Here is a 22894-nt window from a genome sequence, read left to right on the forward strand (position 1 = left end):
GGGTGTACTGGCACCCATGAGCAGAGCATGTCGGATGCACCGGCACCATTCTGAATGGTGCCGGTGCATCCGACATGCTCTGAATGGTGCCGGCGCATCTGAGCTACCCATTCCCATTGAACCCTACGGGGATCAAATGGGAATGGGGAGCATTTTTTTCCGGTGCCTGCGAATGGGCGATTACCGGGTCCAGCGGGGCTGTAATGACCCGGTAATTGCCCATTCACGGGTACCAGAAAAAAGTGCAGGTTTAGCCGCAGCCTGCCGGTTTTACCGGCAAGGCTACCGCCAAACTTGTAATGAGGCTAATTGTTTCTTTTTGAAATCACTCTTACTTCATAAAGAAATGTATTTCTGTTAAGGACCGAACCATAACGGAAATCATTTCTTTATGAAGACAGAGTGACTACGAAAAGAAACTTGTTGAAGTCATAGGGCTCCCCCCACCGCATGACATGGAGGCCTCCAGCCTGGGGTCTTCCATGTCATGGGGAGCCCTCAGACTTCAAAAAGTTTCTTTTTGTAGTCACTCTGTCTTCATAAAGACATTATTTCTGTTACAGAAATAATGTCTTTATGAAGGCAAAGTGATTTAAAAATGAAATTAAATTTTTTTTGAAAAAAAGATTTTTTTTCATTTTTTTCTCTAAGTGGGGCTCCTCCCAGGCATGTGCTAGCGGGGCCTCCCGCACCACGGGGGTTGCGGGGGCCCCTGTTACACCAGTGAATGAGTGGCAGTTCTGGTGGGCGTTAGCTGCCCCTGGTACAGTCCATGTACTAAGTTCTTGTGAATATAATGGAAGGACCTGTATGTCTGGGCAATGTGGTTTTGCTGTGTTTCGAAGTCATATTTTCGGAGATTTTTTTTTAATGATGATTTAATGTTTCTTGAAGTATGAATAAAACGATTTTAATTCAACTGGTTTTTGTATTTGTGTTACTTTGTTTTGTACTGTAGGCATATTATGCTGCTTTTGTTCTCTGCATATACAAAGTAATATGAAGGGTTCATCAGAGAGTGGGTTAATTTGTATGAATCCTAACCACTTGCATTGCCCTGGGCAACCCTCCAAACCGTTGTCTTTCAGCCTGCCAAGCCATTACTGATGGCAGGAGAAGGGGCTGGAGGGGAACCTACGCGAATCGGGCTTGGTCGGACCACCACATGGTTGCCCAGCCTGAGCTGCTAGGTCACGCACACCTCTTCTGCATGAGACCAGAGGCGGCCACAGACATGTTCTAGTCTCATTTGGCATCGGCATCATAGACGAAGTGCATCGTGGGGCAGCGGCAACTGCATGCTTGGGGACAGATGTCTGGGAATACCTGTACGACATAGGATGACCTATGCAAATACTGAAGGGTGATCGTTTTTGACTAAACCATGACCACTTTCATCCACTCTGCGTCCCTTTAGCAGATAATACAAAGTGCCACGGGAGTTGATTAGATAGAGAGAATCACATCTGGTGTTGATGGCAGTAGCAGCTGTGTCAGTTGCGGCGTTTGCTATGTGACCCGTGTTTTGTCTCTTAACAAAATGGAACGCTTTTTAGGAGAGCGATGCAATTGGCAGAGATGCTGCTGACCGGGTTGACACCTTTATGCATTGTTGGGTTTAGTCCATGTTTTATGAGGCAGTTAATAAGTTGCTGCTTCTTTTACTTGCAATAGTGTTTGGCGACCATTAAAGTTTGTGAAATCCTTGCTTATTGTGCCACCATTTCTACAGACAGGAACATGCCGTTTACACTTTGCTAACACTTTCAGATTGTATTTCGGACTGGCTTTCTTGCAATCATTGCAGGGAGAGAGTACAAAGTTCACAACAAACTTTATAACTGGTATTTGCAATGCAGAGATAACGATGTGGGTGCGAGTCCGTGTGTGTCCTATTATGTAATTTTCTTTTGTCAAGTCCGTTCTATGAATGGTGCACTGAGGCTAGCAATTAGCAGAATCCAGGTTTGATTTTTATTTCACATTTTTGCAAGTGTTGGTGCTACAGATACTCAAATTAGCTATTTAGTTAGGTTTTATGAATCGCACAACTTGGCTTGGGGTCATTTCAGACGGTGCTGTTGGTTAAAACAATTTATCTTGTTGGTTAAGGTAGATGTGTGTGTGTAAGGCAGGGTCGGCATCGCCAGAGTTTCAGCCACCGTCACAGGTAATTATCATGTAATTGTGCCTGCCGTACACCCTTTCGTATGGAAGAGACTGGGGAAGCAAACTCCAGTGGTGGTTCAGGATTATGTTGCCTCGAAAGGATGAGAGGCTTCTACTGGGTGAGAGTGAGCCCTGACTGAGAACTCCCAAAATCTCTCAGTGGACTGTGCTAGCTAGGGTTGATGGCAGTTGTAGTAAAATCTGATGACTCAAAGATTGCACACCTCTTGCCTAGAGCATGGATGCCAAATCTGTCCCTTGGCCAGAGAGCTTCCTGTATGCCTCTCCACCTAATGCCCTAATACCTAGGTTAATTCACAGAATCGGGGGCAGGCGGTTGGCTCCATATCGTAACCCCCTACTGGATAAGGAGTACCTCGTTCTTTCTTCTTCTGAGGCAAATTGTCAACCTTTTCCTTAACAGTGCCTGGCTGTAGGAGACCTCCAAAAATCCGTTCATACGCTAACCACTGAAGTTCACAAGTCAATTGGTGTTGCCGGAACAAACTCCTTCCCATTAAATGAGGTACTGCCAACATAGCCGAATTCCTTCAGGAGGGGTTCAACTTTAGTTTGGTCCTCTGCACTCTTAGAGCACAATGGGCAACCATTTATGACTTCAGAGGCCCCTGGGTAGAGGCTAACGCTGCCAATCTCCTCATCTCTACAATCCTGTGAAGCTTCGCTATGAATTGTCAAGCCATCAAATGTCAGGGGCCTGCGTGTGTCGCCACTCGAGCTTTTACTAGCCGATTTAATGATCTTTGACCGACCTCCAAAGAAGCTTAAATGCTGAGTCTCATGACGGACCACTATACATCCGACACAACCTGTATTATGCAATTCCAGAAATTGAAATTAATTAGAATACATCCTCTGGACATCTTTACTCTCAATCTTTAGTTGTTGGGGAACATGCTGCTTATCTAGGTTTTCCAATTCTAGTCATGGCAAGGTAAAATGTTATGCCAAGATGAAATTGAAAGTTTGGCTATTAGTAATCAAGATAAAGATGTTTCATAAGGATCATGTGGGATTTACTTGGATGCCACTCATGCTGTATTATAAGCAAAAACTGCAGCCAGTATTACTTTATGGCACTGAACTCCGCCCTAAGATAAATAAAGAATAGCTAGATTAAATCGAGAGTTGGTTTTAAGATATCTTCTCAATCCGCTTCAGTGTCGCTGAACAAGCGATCTACACTAAATTAAGGCCGATCCCTTGCTACACTTCAGCAATGTTCAAGCGGTGCACGTTTTATTTCAGGTAGAGATGCCCGCTAGAAAATGTAGTGCTGATTTAATCACGTGAGGCTGTTTCATTTCAATTTAGTTACTGTCCCCTCTTGGCTTTGGCAATGTGAGTTACAATAAACTCCTGCTCGCTTTAATTGAATGGTTTGGTATTCAAAATGTTGCCCTTGTACCCAGTGGTCTACTTTGGAGTGCCCCGAGGTTGACTTGAATAGGCCAACTCACTGGTGTGTCTTGGCGGCTCCTGTGGACTGGCTGCTTCCGCTTCCTTACACATCGGGCCCTCACCGATGTTTGAATGCTCTGGTTCTTCCTCTGCTCATGCTGGCTGTCACTGGAGCACCTGCTGTACTGCTCCACATGCACTTCGGTGGTGACTTTTCACCAAAGCCAGATGCAGGACACAGAGAGTCTCTCTTCTCTGGGACAGCTGGCTTCCACACTGCTTGCCGCTGTGCGTCCCCTGCATCTAGTGGGTGTCCAACCTTCGCCACTTGCTATGCACGGTGTCTCGCTGCTGGAAATGTGTCGGTCCCCGTGTCTGGTTTCTCCTGCTGCGGCTCACGTTGCTCACACAGCTTCCACTGCTCCAACTGCTCTCCCCATTAACCTGCACCTGAAGTACCCTTTGAATGTTTAACGGTCCCGCTCAGGTGTGGGTGGATACAACTAGACTGTTAGGCGGAAACCTGTGCAGTTCCCTCTGGGACCACTGCAAAAGATTTAGGACTACAGGCGTTGGCGGGGAACCCACTTGGTAGCAGTCTGTACCACACAGATTCACTTGGTAGCTGTGGCTGAGCAGTCAGACTTCTCTCAAGAAAAGTTGGTCAGTATGTGGAGTATACAACATAGGGCAATTCTTCACAGCAAGACAAGCAAACACGCAACGAGGCTTAGTGTAAAGATAGTAAGTTATTTATTTATAACACAACATCTATGGAAAACACTAAAGCAAATCACGGCAAACAAATCAAACACAATTACTCTACGGAGTAGAAAACGATCAATCCCCCTAGCAAAATATCGACAACTCTAGGTTCTACCGGTACCACTTATTTTCAGACAGAGGTGTATACCTCAACCTAGATGACACTCGAATATTAATTAGGACGGGAGAGAAAAAGATAGGCAGGTTATGAAATCGACACAGTTCAATCCTATGCGGATAAAATGCAAGGCAGGAAGGCAAGAATCACAATAGATCATAAAGTTCAGAGGCCCGGCCCACTCGGCGAGAGGCAAGGCGCGATGTCCCAAAAAGTCTCTAGTGGAGATGCATTCAAGTCTTTATAGCAAATTGTTATCGGCAGATTGAACCAGTTCAGAACAAAGAATGAGCAAAGCTTGGAGGCGACCCAGCGGAACGGAGAGGATTAAGACACCTCGCTCGAACCGAACGGAAGGGAAGCCAGGCGGACACGGTACCTTGTTGTGGAGGGCAGCTCCGGCAGGGGCAGTTGTTCCTGGTGGTGGATGCACGTCGGGTCTTGGCCAAGAGTAGAGATGATCTCGTCGTCGAAGGAAAGTAAAGTCCGTTGCACCACCAGGGAAGAGACCAGCCGCGCAGTGCTCTGTCACAAGGCACCACCTTTTGGTCGCGGTACAGGGGTAGTGGCTATCCGGTTGCCGAGGTGCTCTGCACGGGCAATTCGACCACTGCGTCCTGAGGCGAATAAAAAGCAAAGGGGACTGGTTGTTCCCACCAGTCGGGGGAAGAGACTCTCCGGCAGGGAGATCTCCTCTGTCGTCGGGAAGTGGTGAGTCGGTTCCGCAGGGCTCCACCGGAGGTGTCGTCGTGCAGGTCGGCTCAGCGTTACCCTCGTGGGATTCTTAGGTCCTGTGGTGACTTCTGAAGATCCAATCCCAAAAGCCCTGCTTTTATGCAGAAGACCCCCATTCATTCAGCCTAGCTGTCAATCAACACATGCTAAGTGGTGAGCGGGAAGGCTCACCACCTGGGCCAATCACTCCAGAGTGCGACCTGAGTTGGCAAGGCAACTCGGTCCAGGGTGCCTAAACCCCCTCCCACACCCCTGAGGTAACCCAGACAGAATGGCATCACTTTGGAGGGTCTCTGTACAGAGGCCCGCCAAAAGTGGAACAAAGGGCTCAACCTTTGGTTTAGGAGTCACAGAGACGAACACAGACGCCATTTTAAAACCGAGTTCTGGCAGAAAATACCACTCGATAAACTTATTTAAGATAAGTAGATCGGTGGTACGTCAGAGATTAATGAGAAAAAGTATTAATCTCCAACAATGGGACGAATCCCATAGGGTTATGTTCGGGATCGAACATAACAAGTAGTTTCCACTGCCACCAGCCAAAACTCGACGAGGGGGGACGTGACAGTGCCCCCTCGAGTAACAGATCCAGGAGTAATCGAATTACCCCAACTAGTACGTCCACAATAAGATGGTTGGTACTAGTTCTGTTAGTAAATTTAGGTCTAGTAAAGCCAATGGTGACTTTACATGCCTGGGGAGACAGTAGTCAGTCCCCGGGTATGGAGTCTATGGTGGGGGACCAGCTAGGGCGCCCCCCGTGTTACGACACGTAGGGTGCGGTGTAACACACATAGAAAAACATATGAGACCCTATGGAGTAAAAGACCCCATAGCCCATCGAACACATTGACATTTCAAAGGAATTACACACATACATGTCCAAGAGTGGGAGAAAAGAGTCTCACTCTTGGCAGGATGGAAAAAAACAAACTCCAGAAATCCAGCAAAGCTGCTGGGGGACTCACTAGGTTAGGAAATTCAGCCTAAACAGAGAATTCTCCCTAACATAGACCATTCACTACGGTTTAGTAACGCTCACGTTCCGCTGATGGCCTTCTCCTCCCATGTGATCCACCCAGCTAATACCACCACCAGCGTTAGGATCAGGTAATGGCTGCCTTCCCCTGGACACATGGGACGAGACGTTAGGCTGGGATTCTGTGAGGATTCCACAGGATTCATCACACCGGCTTGAAAGTCAGGCTTTAGTCTGGCCCCTCTATGACACTTGATAATGGACGCACCAGCTGCACACATATCCGGTGCGCCCACGCACCTTACGAAACTCTCTCTACTGACTTGAACTGCGTTTCCCGAGGGCGTTCAACCTACCAGCGCTTTGAGGTCATACCAATGATATATAAGGTTCTATATAAATGCCAAATAACATAACATATAGACTTAATGTTGTCAGACTAGTGGATATATGTTACGCCATTTTCTAGCTCGACTGTGTAACTTTAAAACAGAGGCGGTGTTGAGGGGGAAGGGGGTATGAGGGGGCTATAGCCACCCTCCCCCCACCACTAGCAAAACCGTCTTTTGGTTGTAGCCCCGGATAGAAGCTCAGGGGCTACAACCAAAAGGCTATAGCTAGCCCGAGTCCCGACATTAGCTTAGCCCCTGATCTTTTCCAGACCTAACACCCCTGCTTTAAAACAATTATAAGACTAGTACATTGGGATAAAGTAAGCCTTATAACAAATAGAGCTGTGAAAATGTTCTTTCCTAGCACTTCGTCTATGGCTCACCCTCTACCTCGCAATCCCCAGCATTTACCACCTCTTCCCACTTCCTTTCTGCACTTGCACGTTGTGAGTACTCACATGGCATAGTAGGTTCGTCCCTCCCCCCTCTTCTCTTAAATATTGTATTGCATTTCCCTCCCTGCCCTGTGGGCGCTTTTAAACAGTATTTTCTTATTGTATAAGCACCTAAAAAGCAAACAATAAATAGGATACAGTTATTTTTGGACATTAGGCTATTTTCCTTTAGCCTTCGTTTGTTAGGTAGGGAAATCCTTTATTTATTTATTTATTAAATTTATATAGCGCGCAGGCAGCCCAGGGGCATTGTGGCGCTGTTACTTGCAGGAAGACTTGGTTACAATGTGTGCAGGTTGTGCCTTGGGTTACAGAGAGGCAGTGACCTCTGATCAGATATACCACATAATACATCATACAATACAATTATGAGTGCTAGGCCATGTAATTGTTAGATGAACAGGGTCGTTTTCAGGGTTTTCCAAAAGGCGGTCAGTGAGGGTTCAGAGCGCAGGGAGCTAGGGAGGGTGTTCCAGTGTACGGCAGCGAGGTACGGGAAACTGGAGCCCCCTGCTCTAGTCCTTTTTACCCTAGGTACTGAGAGCATGCTGGCATAGGGTGATCTAGTGGGTCTTGTGGAGGAGACCAGGTGGATCCTTTGGGAAAGGTACATTGGGGCGGCAAGATGGACACATTTGTGGGTGATGCTTAGAGCCTTGAATAGGATCCTCTCCTTTATGGGGAGCCAGTGGGATGCTTTTCTGGCAGCAGTGATGTGCTCTCTCTTGGCAATGCCTTGTGCAGCGCGTAGGGCATTATTCTGTATTACTTGGAGCTTCTCAAGATTTTTGTTGGAGGTCCCAAGGAAAAGAATATTGCAGTAATCAAGTCGCGAGCCGGTTATGGCCCTGGTTATGTTAGTGCAAGTGTCTTTTGACAGATAAGGTCTGATTGCTTTAAGGAGTTTTGCTTGGTAAGCGGCCGAGGAGGCAATGGCGTTTACTTGTCTGGTCATGGATAGATTGGAGTCTAAGTAAACGCCTAATGTTTTTACCGTGTCAAGTACTGGTATCGTGATTGAGTCAATGGTGAAGTGACTGAACTGAGCGTCAAGTTTCTTGATGGTGTCAGGGGAGCCTACGAGTAGGAGCTCGGTTTTGTCAGAGTTAAGGCAGAGGCCGTTGATAGCCATCCACATTTGAATTGTGTTGTAGATGTTGTTGAGGGTAGCGGAGTCCGTGTCATAGTCGCCTGTCAGAGTGAGAAGGATCTGTGTGTCGTCGGCCTAGTTGGTGTAAGAGATGCCCATGGCGTCAAGGATGAGGAAGAGGGGGCGGGTGAAGATGTTGTAGAGGGTGGGGGAGAGGCAGGAGCCTTTGGGCACCCCACATAGCATGATAGAGGGTGATGCAGTGGCTAGGTCAGAGAAGACCTGCATGGTCCTGCCTTGGAGGAAGGAGGTGATCCATGTAGTGGCTTCTTGAGAGAAGTTGGCTGTGGAAGAGAGGTGGTGGCAGAGGATGTCGTGGTCTACTAGATCAAAAGCTGTCGACAGATCCAAGAGAAGGAGCAAGGCAGGTTTGCCTTGGTCCCTTGCGTCGTCCATTTGGTTTTTTAGGTCGAGTAGGGCGGTCTCTGTCCCATGCCTAGGGCGAAAGCCGGATTGTCTCAGTCCAAGGAGGTTCTGTTCTTCGAGGAAGTGCTGGACCTGCAGGTAAGCTGCTTTGCCTAGAATCTTGAGGAGGAAAGGGACAGTGGTGATGGGGCGGTAGTTATTAGGGGAGGTGGGGTCAAGTGTGGGTTTCTTTATGAGGGGTCGGACCCATGCTTCCTTTAGGCAGGCGGGGACTCTCCCTGTGGTGAAAGAGGCGTTGACGAAGGCTGTTAGGAAAGGGCCCAGGGTGTCTGCGCAGTCTTTGATGATGGAGGCAGGACAGGGGTCGCCTTTGCAATTGGAGGGTTTTATGTTCTTCATAATGTTGATCATGTCGTTTTCTTGGATGGTTTTAAACGAGAAGGTGGGTGGGGCCTCAGTGGGTGATGGGGGCAGTGGTGGTGGGGAGGGTGTAGTGTGGGTGGATAATGTTAGTTTGGTGTTCAAGATTTTGGCTTGGAGAGAGCTGATCTTGTTGCGCATGGCTGTTTGGATGTTGTCACACCATTCTTTGTCCTTAGTGAAGTTCTGGGGGGTGGGAGTGGGGTTCTCAAGTTCCCTGAAAATGGCGAACATTTCCTTGGTGTTCGACTTGGCCTCAGTAATTCTCTCTTCGAAGGATTTAGCTTTGGCTTTAATGATGGCTTTCTTGTAATTAGTTGCAAGGGATTTGAAGTTGAGTTTGTCTTTCTCATCCCGGGATGTTTGCCAAAGAGCTAATGCTGCCCGTTTGTCGGAGCGTAGTTTTAGAAGGTCTTGGGTGAACCACGCATTAGCATGTCTAGTGGGTTTGGTTTTCCGAGGTTTAAGTGGGGCGATGGTATTGATAGCTGCTGTGATGGCAGTATCATAATTTTTTGCCAGAGTTTCTGGGTCGTTGGAGAATGGGGCTGTGAAGGCAGGTCCCAGTAAGAAGGGTAGGAGTCTTTCTTTGGTCAGTTGACGGGCACTCCTTGTAAGGGCGGGAGGCAAGGGAGGAGGGGGGTGGGATGTGGTTGTAGTGGTGGGGATGTTAAAGGTGATGGTGTGGTGGTCGGACCATGGGGTGGGGGTGTTGCCCGTGACTGTGATGGGGCAATTGTGGTGGGCGATCCAGTCTAGTGATCTGCCTAGGGAGTGTGTGGGGTTAATGATGGTGTTGACGAATCCTAGGGTGGCTAGAGCTGTGTCAAGTGCTTTGGCTGTAGGGTCTTTGGCGTCATTCAGGCCAAGGTTGATGTCTCCAAGGAGAATGGCTTTGGATGACTTTTTGAGGTTGTCCGCCAGGAGGTGGGTGATGGAGGCCTGGAAGTCTCCTAGGGGGCCTGGTGGTCGATAGATGAGGTGTAGGGTGATGGTGCATTGGTGCGAGATGGTGAGTTTTAATTGAAGGTAGTCGCTGTTATTGTTGATAGTTTTGTCAGCCTTTCTGATGGTGATTGAGTCTTTGGCTATGAGTGCGACACCACCTCCAGTGGTCATGCGATCTTGTCTCGTGATGGCATAGCCAGGTGGGAGAGCGAGGGATAGGGCGGGGCCTGAGGCTTCATGTAGCCAAGTTTCGGTGACCATTAGAAGATCTAGATCTAGGGTGGTAATAAGGTTGTGGATGTCTAGTGCATGCGCATTGATGGAGCGGGCGTTGATGAGGGCACATTTGAGGTGTGGTTCAGGGGTGACATTGATGGTCGAGGGTGGCACATCCGAACCGGTGGGAGACATGTTTCCTGGGGTCATAGACACAGATAAAATGGCATTTGCATCATTAGGTAGCAAGGCAGTGGTAGAAGAATTGCAAATAGCGGTAATTTCATTCAAACCGGTGGGAGGCATGTTTCCTGGGGTCATAGACACAGATAAAATGGCATTTGCATCATTAGGTAGCAAGGCAGTGGTAGAGGAATTGCAAATAGCGGTAATTTCATTCAAACCAGTGGGGGGCATGTTTTCTGGGGTCATAGACACAGATAAAGTGGCATTTGCATCATTAGGTAGCAAGGCAGTGGTAGAAGAATTGCAAATAGCGGTAATTTCATTCAAACCAGTGGGGGGGTATGTTTTCTGGGGTCATAGACACAGATAAAGTGGCATTTGCATCATTAGGTAGCAAGGCAGTGGTAGAAGAATTGCAGATAGCGGCAATTTCATTCATACGTGTGAGTGACACATTAACAAGAGTCTTAGACATTGTAGCCAATGCAAATGGCTCATGGTGGTGCTTGATAAGTGGGCTCAGCTTCGATGTGTGGCTTAGTTTATGGTATAGATGCAGTACTGGGGAGGTGGCCTTTCGGTTAGTTGTAGCTAAGGTTCTCGACTGAAGTCGTGCATTGCGTGCACTTGTGGGGATGGGCAGAGTGACCAATACGCTAGGTAGAGTACGTGTGCGTAGACGGTCTCGCCTTATTGCGAGAGTGTGGGGTAGTTCCGGAGTGCGGGACTCCTTACCTTGTGGTTCCGGCAGGTGTCCGCGGCAAACGGCAGACTTCGAGCAGCGAAGAGCTGCAAAGAGCACCGGAGGCCTTTCCTTACGGCCTTCCCTGCTCGGCTTCGCCTCTCGGCCCTCTCCCCCTCCATTTAAAGCAGGAGGGGAGGGGCGGGCGGGGTGAGGCAGCGAATCGGGACACGGGCCCGCGGCGGTGAATTCAGGAGCACATTTTGTTGATTGTGCTTCCATGGAGACGGGGGCCATCTTGTCTGGGGCTTCGGTGCACGCGGCCTGCAGCGTGGGTGGAGGGGAACACGCGGCTGCTCCGAAGTGGATCCGAGCAGCTGATCGGGCACACAGCTGGTCGGGGATGCTTCGTGCTCGCAGCGGAGCTGCAAAGAGCACCGGAGGCCTTTCCTTACGGCCTTCCCTGCTCAGCTTCGCCTCTCGGCCCTCTCCCCCTCCATTTAAAGCAGGAGGGGAGGGGCGGGCGGGGTGAGGCAGCGAATCGGGACACGGGCCCGCGGCGGTGAATTCAGGAGCACATTTTGTTGATTGTGCTTCCATGGAGACGGGGGCCATCTTGTCTGGGGCTTCGGTGCACGCGGCCTGCACCGTGGGTGGAGGGGAACACGCGGCCGCTCCGAAGTGGATCCGAGCAGCTGATCGGGCACACAGCTGGTCGGGGATGCTTCGTGCTCGCAGCGGAGCTGCAAAGAGCACCGGAGGCCTTTCCTTACGGCCTTCCCTGCTCGGCTTCGCCTCTCGGCCCTCTCCCCCTCCATTTAAAGCAGGAGGGGAGGGGCGGGCGGGGTGAGGCAGCGAATCGGGACACGGGCCCGCGGCAGTGAATTCAGGAGCACATTTTGTTGATTGTGCTTCCATGGAGACGGGGGCCATCTTGTCTGGGGCTTCGGTGCACGCGGCCTGCAGCGTGGGTGGAGGGGAACACGCGGCCGCTCCGAAGTGGATCCGAGCAGCTGATCGGGCACACAGCTGGTCGGGGATGCTTCGTGCTCGCAGCGGAGCTGCAAAGAGCACCGGAGGCCTTTCCTTACGGCCTTCCCTGCTCGGCTTCCTTGTTGGGCTAGGGAAAGAAAGGTGTTCATCTCACCTTTTTATTATTTATTAAAAATAGTTTCTTGTGAGAAAACTGAATCTACGTGTCCGTCCTGCATTTCTGATCCCCCACACAGGCCACTGACTCCTCTCCACCAGCCCACTAATTCCCCCTGCACACTGGCCCACACTGGTCCTTGCTTGGCCTCATCACCCCTATTCCCTTTGTCCATCTCCCATGCCTCCCTCCCCCTTCGTCACCTCTGACCCTGAATTTCATCCAGTTTCATCTCTCGCCAGACTAGCATTGTTGCTATGAACATGAGACTCCTTTTCGATGTGCATGGTGGGCATTTTTGTTTGTAGATTATTTGAAGATGGTTGGCATATATGAGCCCAATTCCTTCGCTCTTGGCACAGTGGCTTGCATACCAAGGGTGCTAAGATATATGCAACTCAGACAGGGTCTTTGGTGGCCAATAATGGCACAGAGGCCACGCTAGGTTAATGGCTGGTAAAGTCCCCTCCTTGGTACATATTGCGGCGATATGCCCCGGGGTGGAAGGCCCACCCTGTGCATAACAGCCTGCCACCCAAGTTAAGGGCCTGAGCGAAGTGAGTCCTTAATGAGGATGGCTGGTTGTTAACCACAGGTTGGACCCATCCACCGAGGGCCTATCTATTTTTTTTTTAAAAAAAGTGTTTTCCCTCCATGAATGGAACACCTCGCGGCATCCAGTTCGCGGAGAGAAAATACTATACCAACATGGCTCGGCAGGAAATTGAAAGGCAGGGCTCCATATGGAGCCCCTCTTCCATTTCCATGGCGGCCACACAGGGATAGGAGCTGCAGCGGCGGATCCCCACCACCGTAATCAGTTAAGTGGGATGGGCAAGGGATAGGGAACCAAAAAGAAAAACGGGGTTGGCGGGGGAAGATGGCGGGCGGTGGAGCCAGCCATCAGGTCGCTTGGAACACAGGCTTTCACTTGTATTGTCAGCCCGCGTTCCTAACCACCTGATTGACTGGCTCTCCCACCCAGCGTGCTAATTTTGGGTCTTGTGACATGGCACTCCAACCACAGTGTTCCAGGTCCTGATCATAGCAAAGCCATATAGGCTGATGCTTTTGGGTAGATGCACTGTGAATAGTATTGTCACCTGTCTGGTTGTTATCTTTTTAGAATGTGTGATAACCTGGCATGTGGGAGCACCACACCTGCCCCATTGGAGATTATTGTGTGATTAAAGAGTAATAAAGCTTGGATCATTTATGGCTTGATCAAACGGGTAATTTATAGTGTGGACAAAGTTATCATGGGTTGCAATAATATTGCCAACTTGTAAACCCCAGCATGTAGGGTCTGCAAAAAGGACTAGATCAAATTCCTTTTTCTGAATGTTTTTATTAATTGTGCAAAATATTTCTTGCTAAATTCCTCATGTAATTTTGTCAGAGCACAGTAGTCACTAGTTGAACTAGTACACACACTGAAATTCACCCTTTAAATATTGTATATTCTGTAAAATAATGTTAGGGTAGTAAATATTCTAATCTGCAACCCAAAGACTCAGAAACATGAATGGAAGCTTCTTAGCATTTTCATATAACAAATGCTTTATTTTAACACAATTGTATCCTTCTTGAAAAAATTATTGTCCAATTTCTTATTATGAAGGTATTATCCAGCGAGATTTGTCACCGATGGAGGAGGAGATTGTGGGGCTACGGAAAAGTAGAAGTGATTGCCTACAGAGAGGTGATTTTGAGCTGTCTGACGTTTTCTATTTCTCGAAGAAGGGATTTGAAGCCATTGTGGAAGATGAAGTCACTCAGCGATTCTCGTCGGAGGAGCTCTTTTCCTGGAATCTTCTCACAAGGACCAACCACAACTTCCAGTATATCAGCCTCCGAGTCACCATGATTTGGGTACTTGGAGTTGTTGTCCGTTATGGCATCCTTCTGCCACTGCGGTAAGAAAACATGAAATAACTTGATGCTAGTAAGTTTTTGGACGAATACCCCATTCAATTTTTGCCATTTCAGGGTGGGATTTTTAAATATTCATCCTGTAAGATTTTGTTGTCCTTTTAGATGTACATGACCATGATACTTATTTGAACTAAATCACCATAACTGCACCTGAGTTTTGTACAAGGGCACCATTCCCAAGGAGTTTTGCAGAATTTGAGTCAATTTTAGAAACTATTAAATGCTAGTCAGCGTTGGCATTTCACTTGTTGATCCTGAGACATGGTTAGTTGAATAGTGCTGTCAGTTAAATACTATAGATATAGAAAGTTGGATTAAAACATCTGTGTAGTGCCTTTTTTGCATTACTAATTTCTGATAAAACCTTGGTAAATGTCTTCCAAATGAAATATGTTTTTCCACTCAAGATTTGTTGCTCCTTGTCTGGATTGTATGTTTGTGGACTAGATTGCTCACTTAATTTCAGATGTTATCCAGATACTTTTTCCCCTCTATTTTGCAAACTAAAAACTCAAGGTGCCAAACATACTAATGAAGTCTCCCTCTTTCCCCCAGAAAAGCACTCTGAATCCACAATGTTTCTTCCACAGCTCCAGAGCCTATCTGATAGCGGGCAACATCCTCTGGTACTCTACACTACTGTAGATTCTGTAAGGGGCTGCGAAACCCCTGCTAATAAAATCTGTCTTCCTTGTATTTGTTAGTGGAGTCAATGCGTGTATTGCTAACGTCTTCTGTTGGTGCATCAGTAATGGTCTGCAGTACAACAAACCTCCTTCATGAGGAATTGCACCATACCAGTTGATCTGGTTTCCACTTGTTTTTAGTAGACAACGATAAAAGACAAGGTCACAACACAGTTTGTGCTCACAAACCCAAAGCATTAACATGGGCATGCTAACATTCTCCAGTATGGATTTTGTTACCTATCAACCGCGGAGCTTTTTTTGTCCCAGTTTACTTAACAGAAAACTGACTGCGATGGAGCGTGAGCAGGACAGCGAGAGCTAGGTAGTGAGAGGGAAGACCGCCAAGGAGGAAAGTGATGCCAGAAGGGAGCTGGTGTGATGAGGAAGGAGGCAGGCCATAGAACGAAATCTTGAAGCCGCAGAGAGGATGCAGCCAAAAGGAACGGGACCAGGGCAGGCGAGGATGGATTGGGTGGGGGAGGAAGAAGACTAGCAGTGGGATATGAACCGAGACAGTGGCAGCAGCAGAACCAGTGGGTGACACCAGATGAGATCAGTGAGCCGTACCATGAGGTATTAATACTGTTTAATGTATATCCCTACCAACGTTGCCTTCTGGACTTGTGCCGCCGTATAGTCCTCTTGGAACCATTTGTTTTTGTGATCCTGCTCTGCGTTTGTTTATTATAAGTGCCCTCACCTTCCGATTCCCAACTTAACTGGGGCCTGCCAGCACTGTGTGACAAGGACTGTTAACTAATACACTGATAAAAAGCTAGAACACAGATTCTGGAAGGCCAGATGAGCAGTATTCCATGACACGCTTAGCACTTGTGTCTACTATCTTTCAGGCTTCCCTCAGCCGGTGCCTCCTCCACCTCGCTCATATCTGACTGCCTGTCTGCTATTCAGTCATGGTCTGCTGCAAACAACCTCTGCCTCAACGCAACTAAAACAGATTGTGCGCATTGGGACCCCTGCTCCCGATTTCCAACTTTCACTCTGGCCAGCCTCCCTTGGTCCTGCAACTGCACCCACCTGTGAAGCAAGAAACCTTTGGGTCATCTTTGATTCTACTCTTTCTCCTCTCAAGTTTCAGACATCTCTAAAAAAAGAAAATCTAACCATCAACTACACCTCAGAGGTATTCTACCCTTGCTCACTTTCCCCCAGAGGCTCACTGTCTCCAGAGCCCTGGTTCTCTCCAGGCTGGACTATTGCAATAGCGCCTGTTCCTCGATCTTGCTTCTTCTGCCCTGCGCCCTCTGCACCTCATACAGAACAGAACCGCAAGACTTATTCTTGGCCTCAAGCCCACGGACCACATTTCTCCAGCGCTGAAATCCCTCCACTGGCTCCCTGTGGCTGCAAGGATCAAATTCAAGACCTTTTGCATTGTCCAGAAGGCTTTCTGGGGCCTAGGACCTACCTACCTGCAACGCTGCCTACATAAATACTGTCCCTCACGAGCCCTCCGCTCATCTACTGCGAGTGAGCCGGTTCTCCAAAGAGAGATTTGGTGGGAGATACTTATCCTCAGCAGTGGCCTCCCTCTGGAATAGCCTCTTTGCCTCCCTACGTCTCCTGAAATTTTGGAAACTCCTCAAGACCTTCCTCTTCTCCTCTTCCTTGTCTCTCCTGCTCTACCCTGCTAACCTAGTTCTCTCTCCTTCCCTCTCTCACTCCTATTCCTTACAGCATGCTGACTGGCCGCCAGGTGTACCTCAGAGTCTCACTGGTCGCCCCCGGCACCCTTGCCAGTCATCTAGCAATTGCATCAGGCCCCTACACCCCACCCTCTCTCAACACACTGAGAAATTAACCCAACAGTGGCTATCTCTGCACTACCCCAGTCTCAACCGACCGGGTGCACTTGACCCTCCAGTCCCTGTGACCTTCTGTTCACTACTCGAGCTGTACACACCATGCCTGAAGATCGTCTTGTCAGTTTCTCAACTTTCCTCATCCCTAATTATACTGTTAAAATTGCAGAATCGCCATCAGGCCCATTTGCTATATCCCACACTGTTAAATGTATTTTATGCACTTACTCTGCCTGTGCTGACTATTATTGTCTCCGAGTTTCAAGGGCTCTGAGCGACTGTTGTTTTTTCCTTGTGTTCCCACCCTCCTTGAGCACTTTGAACACTTGCCTGTGTATAGGCACTATATAAATATACAATACATGAAAGCTCTAGAATGTATTTCCACCTTATTTACATTTCTCTCCATTCTCAAGAAGTCCTTGCGATCAGGGTATTTCGTTTGAATGTATGTGGTGTTGGGATGCCACAGTCAAAAGGCCTGAGAGATTTGCTGGCACTACTTGTCCTGTCCTGGGGCCTGGAAATGAACACCGATACCAGAACTGAGTGGAGGAACAGAGCGGAGGAACAAATAATCTGTTTGCAGTATGAGAGCCCACGAAGATGCAGAGATGGGCAGACTACAAGAAGCAAACGCTTCTATAGTGGAGACCACGAATAGAGGAACGAGCAGTAACGTCCACCTGGCAAGGCCATCCCGCTGGAGCACACTCGACAACCAAGAAGGTAGCAGCGCTGCCCAGTGAGGAGGGATGCAAGTGGGACACAGCCCAAAGATGCCTGGGAGAGTTATAGGTGCCCGAGAAACCCGAATCATGAATATTGGCAGGGGCCGCCAATCCCACACACCCAAAAATCCTGGGGGGGGGGGTCATCTGGTAAGTCCTGGGGAAACAATTAACTTGTTAAAACTGATAGAGAAGATAAAATGGAGGGTTCAATGAGTCTGGTCAAGACTCCAACAGTGGTGAAAAGAAAAGTGCCAAATGGGTGGAGAAGGAGGAAGGGAATGCTGGTTTCCCCTCCCGCCCCCCCATCCACCTTAAATCACATGAGACATTTGGTTTATACAGAGACTTGCAACTTTTTATGAGGCGCCTAAAGAAAGACTGAAGGAGTTTGCTTTGGTAAGTGGCCGAGAATATTTCTTTGGTGAGCTGTGAACACTGCCCTCTGAGTGATACCAACAACATTGGCTGGATAAAGCCTGACCTGAGAGGCCTGGGTTCTGGCCTAATTTTCTGTTTTGTTAAAGTGGTAGGGCCAGATGTTGGATAGGTTTTGGATTGAGAACTATCTTTTCTTATGTTGACAGAAGCCAAGCACCCTTAGTTTTAGTTCATAGGTAGGGAAAGCCCCTTTAGCATTAGGGACAGATCTTTAAGTCCAATAAAACAGCCTGAATATGACATCCCTGTGTCTGCTTCCTCCTTCTGGTTCACAACACAAGCCACAAATGACAGTGAGTCTGGGAAAGACCGACATGCAAAACAGAAAAAGCCCCTGATTCTGGCACTTTGTGCCACCTATAAGGTAACGTATGCATTTTTACCCATGGAAGCACCAATTTGTTTGATTAATACATTTTGTTTCCATTAGTAAAAAAGTAGTGATGCTATCATGGAACAAATACCACCATATTTTTGTACATAAAACAACATATACAGATGTAATCAATCCACATATTTTGCAATCTTGTAATCTTGCATGATTATCCACGTTTACAGTGTAAGAAGCCTGACCGGTTTCATTTCCCATGTGGCTTTGGGACCTTCTTTGGGGGTAGGTGGAAAGGTGTTGGCCTGAGTACAAAATAGTATAAAGGTAGAAAGGGGAACCCATAAAGATACTGAAAGGAACACAAATATCTAATTAAGAAAAAACACTCTTACCTCGTAAATGGGTAATTTTGTTAGTCTTCTACTAAACCTAGATGGATTGGAAAGAGGACCTGAGGAGAGAATAGAATATGGAGTTTCAAAAATAAATTTCAACATTTGGAAAGGGTTCCCAAAGTAGAGTAGATTCCCCCCCCCCCCCCCACCCCCAATATGATGGGACAGCCTGCATGATTTCCCAAGTTCTTATGTATTTCTTGTGTAGAAAATCACAATTCACATGTTGCTTTGGGCAATCAATGAAGCTGCTTGTGAGGATAACCAACCTGTGTATACTTCTTTTTGCACTCATGTGGCTATCATGGTTGCCAGGGCACCAGAAGGGTTTCTTTCAATAGGTTAATAACTTCCGATGGATCTCGACTGGAAGAGATATTCTTGTCCATATATAGATTTATTGATTTATCCAGAAGAAATATCCCTCTACTTTATCGGCTGCTTTGATGAGAAGTTCTTTGTTGGATAGATTTATCAAAGCTTTCCTTTCATGTCCTGTATATTGATATTATTGAAATGATATTTTCTGGTTTAAGTACGTTGCAGATCTTATAAAACTGTGTTCACGCCTCAGCGAAGTGACTGGAATAAAGAGCTTCAAACATGGAAAGGGTCAGACATTTTCATTTGTTGCTGATTACCATGGGTTTGATTGTCAAACTAATCCCAGAAAATGTATTTTTCTCATAATATCATAATACCTTGAATGTGTATAGTGTCACCAGTAGGTAGTGACAACCCCTAATCCCTTCCCCAATAGATATTTCTCATTTTAAGTAGGGGTATGCATGTACAAAGATGAGCTACCACTGTCCACGCTTCAAGTAGTTGTTTGATTGCTCCTATCTGGAACTGACCACTGCCCTTTCCTAAAATGACTTCTGATGTGAATTATAACTTTCATTTACCACTTCTGTCTTGTCTGTTATTGCCCCTTGGAGCTTGCCCCCAGGGAGAGGTATCGGTGGAGGGACAAGGTGCAGCAGTCTGTTTTGCCTCCTGTGTTGTCCTTTATAGAGCTGTATGATGTGATTATAAATCAAACACAACTGTTCTTTTTATTATTTTAATTCCAATTCTGCTGATTGGATGTGGTTTCTGGCTTGCAGCAGTGACCCAAATGGGGAAAGGCTCAAATGTTGAACTGGCTACTATATGTTTTGATGTGTGTAATTCTGTCACTCATACTGTAACTTTTAAATTCTTTCATTTCAATGTCCTTTTGATCCAGTCTGTTGACAAACTTTTTTTAGAGGTACTAATTTGTTAATATCATCTTTGCATCACTATAGGTCTTTGATGATGTGTTAGTGACCCCTATAGAAGTGATAGTGATGGCGACCAGCCACTCTTAACCACATGTGAGTTATCTGGCTCAACGTCACTCCAATCGTGAGATTTTCTAAGAAAAGGCACGGTTAGTGCCTTATTTGAGAAATTGTGGATGGCTTTCTCTTGCTGGTAAGCTAGCATTATTGATCCACCCTGCTCTGTACTGATAAACCTCTTGCTGAGCTCTACTATTTCATCCAAGTTTGAGGCACTGGTACGTGTTGCCCTAGTTTTCAAGGATGGATACCCTGGCTAGCAATCCCTCTACCATCAATCCCCTCTGAAGCACTGCCTTGTGCATCCTCGTCTCAAGAAATCCACAGCTGATCCTTCTTGTCCGGCTAACTATCACCCAATTTCCATTAGTCCTTTTCTAGGCAAACTCCTGGAAAAGTTGGCCATCTCTCAGCTTAACCTTCATTCTGACTCTGTTGGCTGTCTCCACGACCACCAGTCTGGCTTCACAGCTTGACAGAAGCATGGAAACTGTTCTCCTGAACATTCGTGAAGATCTGATCTCCAACCTTGACTCTAACATTCCCTCTGTCCTCATCCTACTCGATCTCTCTTCAGCCTTTGACACAGTCAACCATACCATCCTGCTCAACCGTCTCCGTGATAACCTGGATATATCGGATCAGGCTCTGGACTGGCTGACCTCTTTCCTTTCCGATCGACCCTCCCGGGTCCAACTTGTGTCCTTCCTATCATCTATCTCCTTCTCTGCCTGTGGTGTTCCCCAGGGGGTCGAACCTCTCGCCCTGGCTTTTCAACCAATACCTGGCAACTCTTGCCCACTGCATTGCCATTTCTGCTTCAATTTCCAGTGCTATGCTGACGACACTCAACTCATTTTTAGGCTGCCCTCGGCCACCACCTATCCATGTCTGATTGCCTTACTGCCATTCAAGATTGGGGTGCCACCAACGATCTTTGTCTGAAAACCAGCAAGACAGAGATCCTCCTCATCGGCACACCTTCACCCTCCTTTCCCCTCCTCTCTGGCTGTCCTCCCTTGACCCTCCTCCTACCCCCACCTGCGAGGCTAAGAACCTCAGGGTCATCTTTGACTCCACACTTTCCTTCTCCGCCCACATCTCTGATGTATCAAACTTCCTACTGCACCTCCTCGGAGGTACTCTGCCTTTCCTTTCCTCCCCCCAGAGGCTCACTGTCTCCCAAGCTCTGGTTCTCTCTAGGTTGGACTGTTGTAACAGCCTCCTTCTAAATCTACCTGCCTCTACTCTGTTCCATGTAATAATGTCCCTTCAAAAATATCGGCATGCAAACAAAGCACCCAAAAATTGCTGTTTTTTTGTAGGGACATTATTACATGGAACATGCGGGGGACACTCCTGCAACGCCCAAACCTTTTTTTCTTTTTTCAAAGGTAGCGGGGGACACCCACGCAGGCCCCGCTCCCCATGTCCCTATATATATGGTCACCTATATGTCACCACAACCTTTTCCCAGTGACATTATATACAGTGACCATATATATAGGGATATTATTACCTGATACCCTCTACTCTCTGCCCTCTGCAACTAATCCAGAACAGGACTGCGAGACTTGTCCATGGCCTCAAACCCTGGGATCGTATCTCTCCAGCTCTGAAATCTCTTCATTGGCTCCCAGTGGATGCAAGGATCAAATTCAAAACCCTCTGCATTGTCCACGAGGATTTCTGGGACCTGGGTCCAAAATACTTTCAGCTATCCCTCCGCAAATACCTCCCCTCTCGAGCTCTTCGCTCCTCTACCTCAAACTCCCTCAGGGTCAGTCATTTTTCAAAGCAACGAGCTGGGGGTAGATCTGTCTTCGGCTGGGGCCTCCCTCTGCAACAGCCTTCCTGCCACTGTGAAACTTGGGGTGAACCATCTCCGGTCCGGAAGCACCTCAAGACCTTCCTGTTTGCTTCTGCCTTCACCCCCCCCTCTCCCCTGCTGATCTGTTATCTCTTGGCACCGTGCACCTGACCTACCCTCTGTCTTCCAGGCCCAGGAACCTGCTCACACTGCCACCCTCCTGTACTGACTCCGGCTCCTTGCACTGGGGTATGTATCTGTACCCATACAGTCACCCTCTCCCCCCTTTTCTTCCTGCACTTATCAGACATACCCTGTGTGCTGTCTTAAACCCAGCACTTGCCACTTGCTGGTTGCACTACCTTCTTCGTTGCCTTTATTAATTAATTAATTTATTTATCTGTTTTCTCCTTTGCTCTGCACTTTTCCCTTCCCCCTCTCCCATGCACTTGCGCGTTCTCAATGTCACTGGGCCTATTAAGATCGTTATTTTGTTTTCCCTTGTTCCCCTCCCTTGCCTTGTCGCACTCTGAAACTGTTGTGCACGAGTGAACTATAAATAAAATATCAATATCGATACGTATTCAACATGAGTACCTTAAGTATCCCTCAACTGTTATCCCCACACGCTATATACCCTTGATCTACTAAAATGTACATTTTGTCCAGGATGTGATTTAAACTGATAAAATTGAATGTATTCTAAATAGCCTTTCAATCTAGTGGCTGTTAAGAGTCTGAAATACAAAGAAAGGGAACCCAGATAAGTGCAGTCCAAGAAAGTCATACAAGGTATAAAGCCCCTATTTCTGGTAAAGTGTATCTCCTATTTTTCAAAGCTAATCTGATATTGTTTACTCATTGAATCAACCAATCAGTTTGCTAACAACATCTTTAATTTGCTTCTATTAGTAAAACAAACTATGTTGATGGAACGAGAGCACGGATATCACTAGTGACTAGCGTGATGGAAAAAGTATCCCGATTGGTAGTACATAAGGAACCTGAAACGATGCTTGTTCTTTTTCTACATTAACAATGCAAACTGATGTAATGAAACAAAGAACATGGTATGCAATCTTGCAATCTGCACACTACTATCCAAGTGCATTTATTAAGAGGTGCAACATGTTTCAGTCTCCATGTGATATGGCTCCTTCTTAAGGGGGAAGCCTTAATTCTGTGACCTAAAAACAAAAAATAGTAGAACTATAAGAGGGGTGTTGGGTAAAGAAACTGAAAGACACACAAGTAT

At 47.3% G+C, this 22894-nt stretch overlaps 1 protein-coding gene across 2 annotated transcripts in view; it reads left to right on the forward strand.

Annotated features, from left to right (window-relative positions):
* GPAT3 (glycerol-3-phosphate acyltransferase 3) overlaps nucleotides 1-22894 on the forward strand; it is a 556310-nt gene that overhangs the window by 280583 nt on the left and 252833 nt on the right. For both annotated transcript variants that reach the window (XM_069630394.1, XM_069630395.1), the window contains exon 3: nucleotides 13778-14072. In XM_069630394.1, coding sequence (XP_069486495.1) covers nucleotides 13778-14072 — 295 coding nt within the window. The remainder of the gene's footprint in view (nucleotides 1-13777; nucleotides 14073-22894) is intronic.

Source organism: Ambystoma mexicanum, chromosome 6q (genome assembly GCF_040938575.1).
Source record: "Ambystoma mexicanum isolate Mex_15411 chromosome 6q, UKY_AmexF1_1, whole genome shotgun sequence".
Taxonomy (NCBI): Eukaryota; Metazoa; Chordata; class Amphibia; order Caudata; family Ambystomatidae; genus Ambystoma; species Ambystoma mexicanum.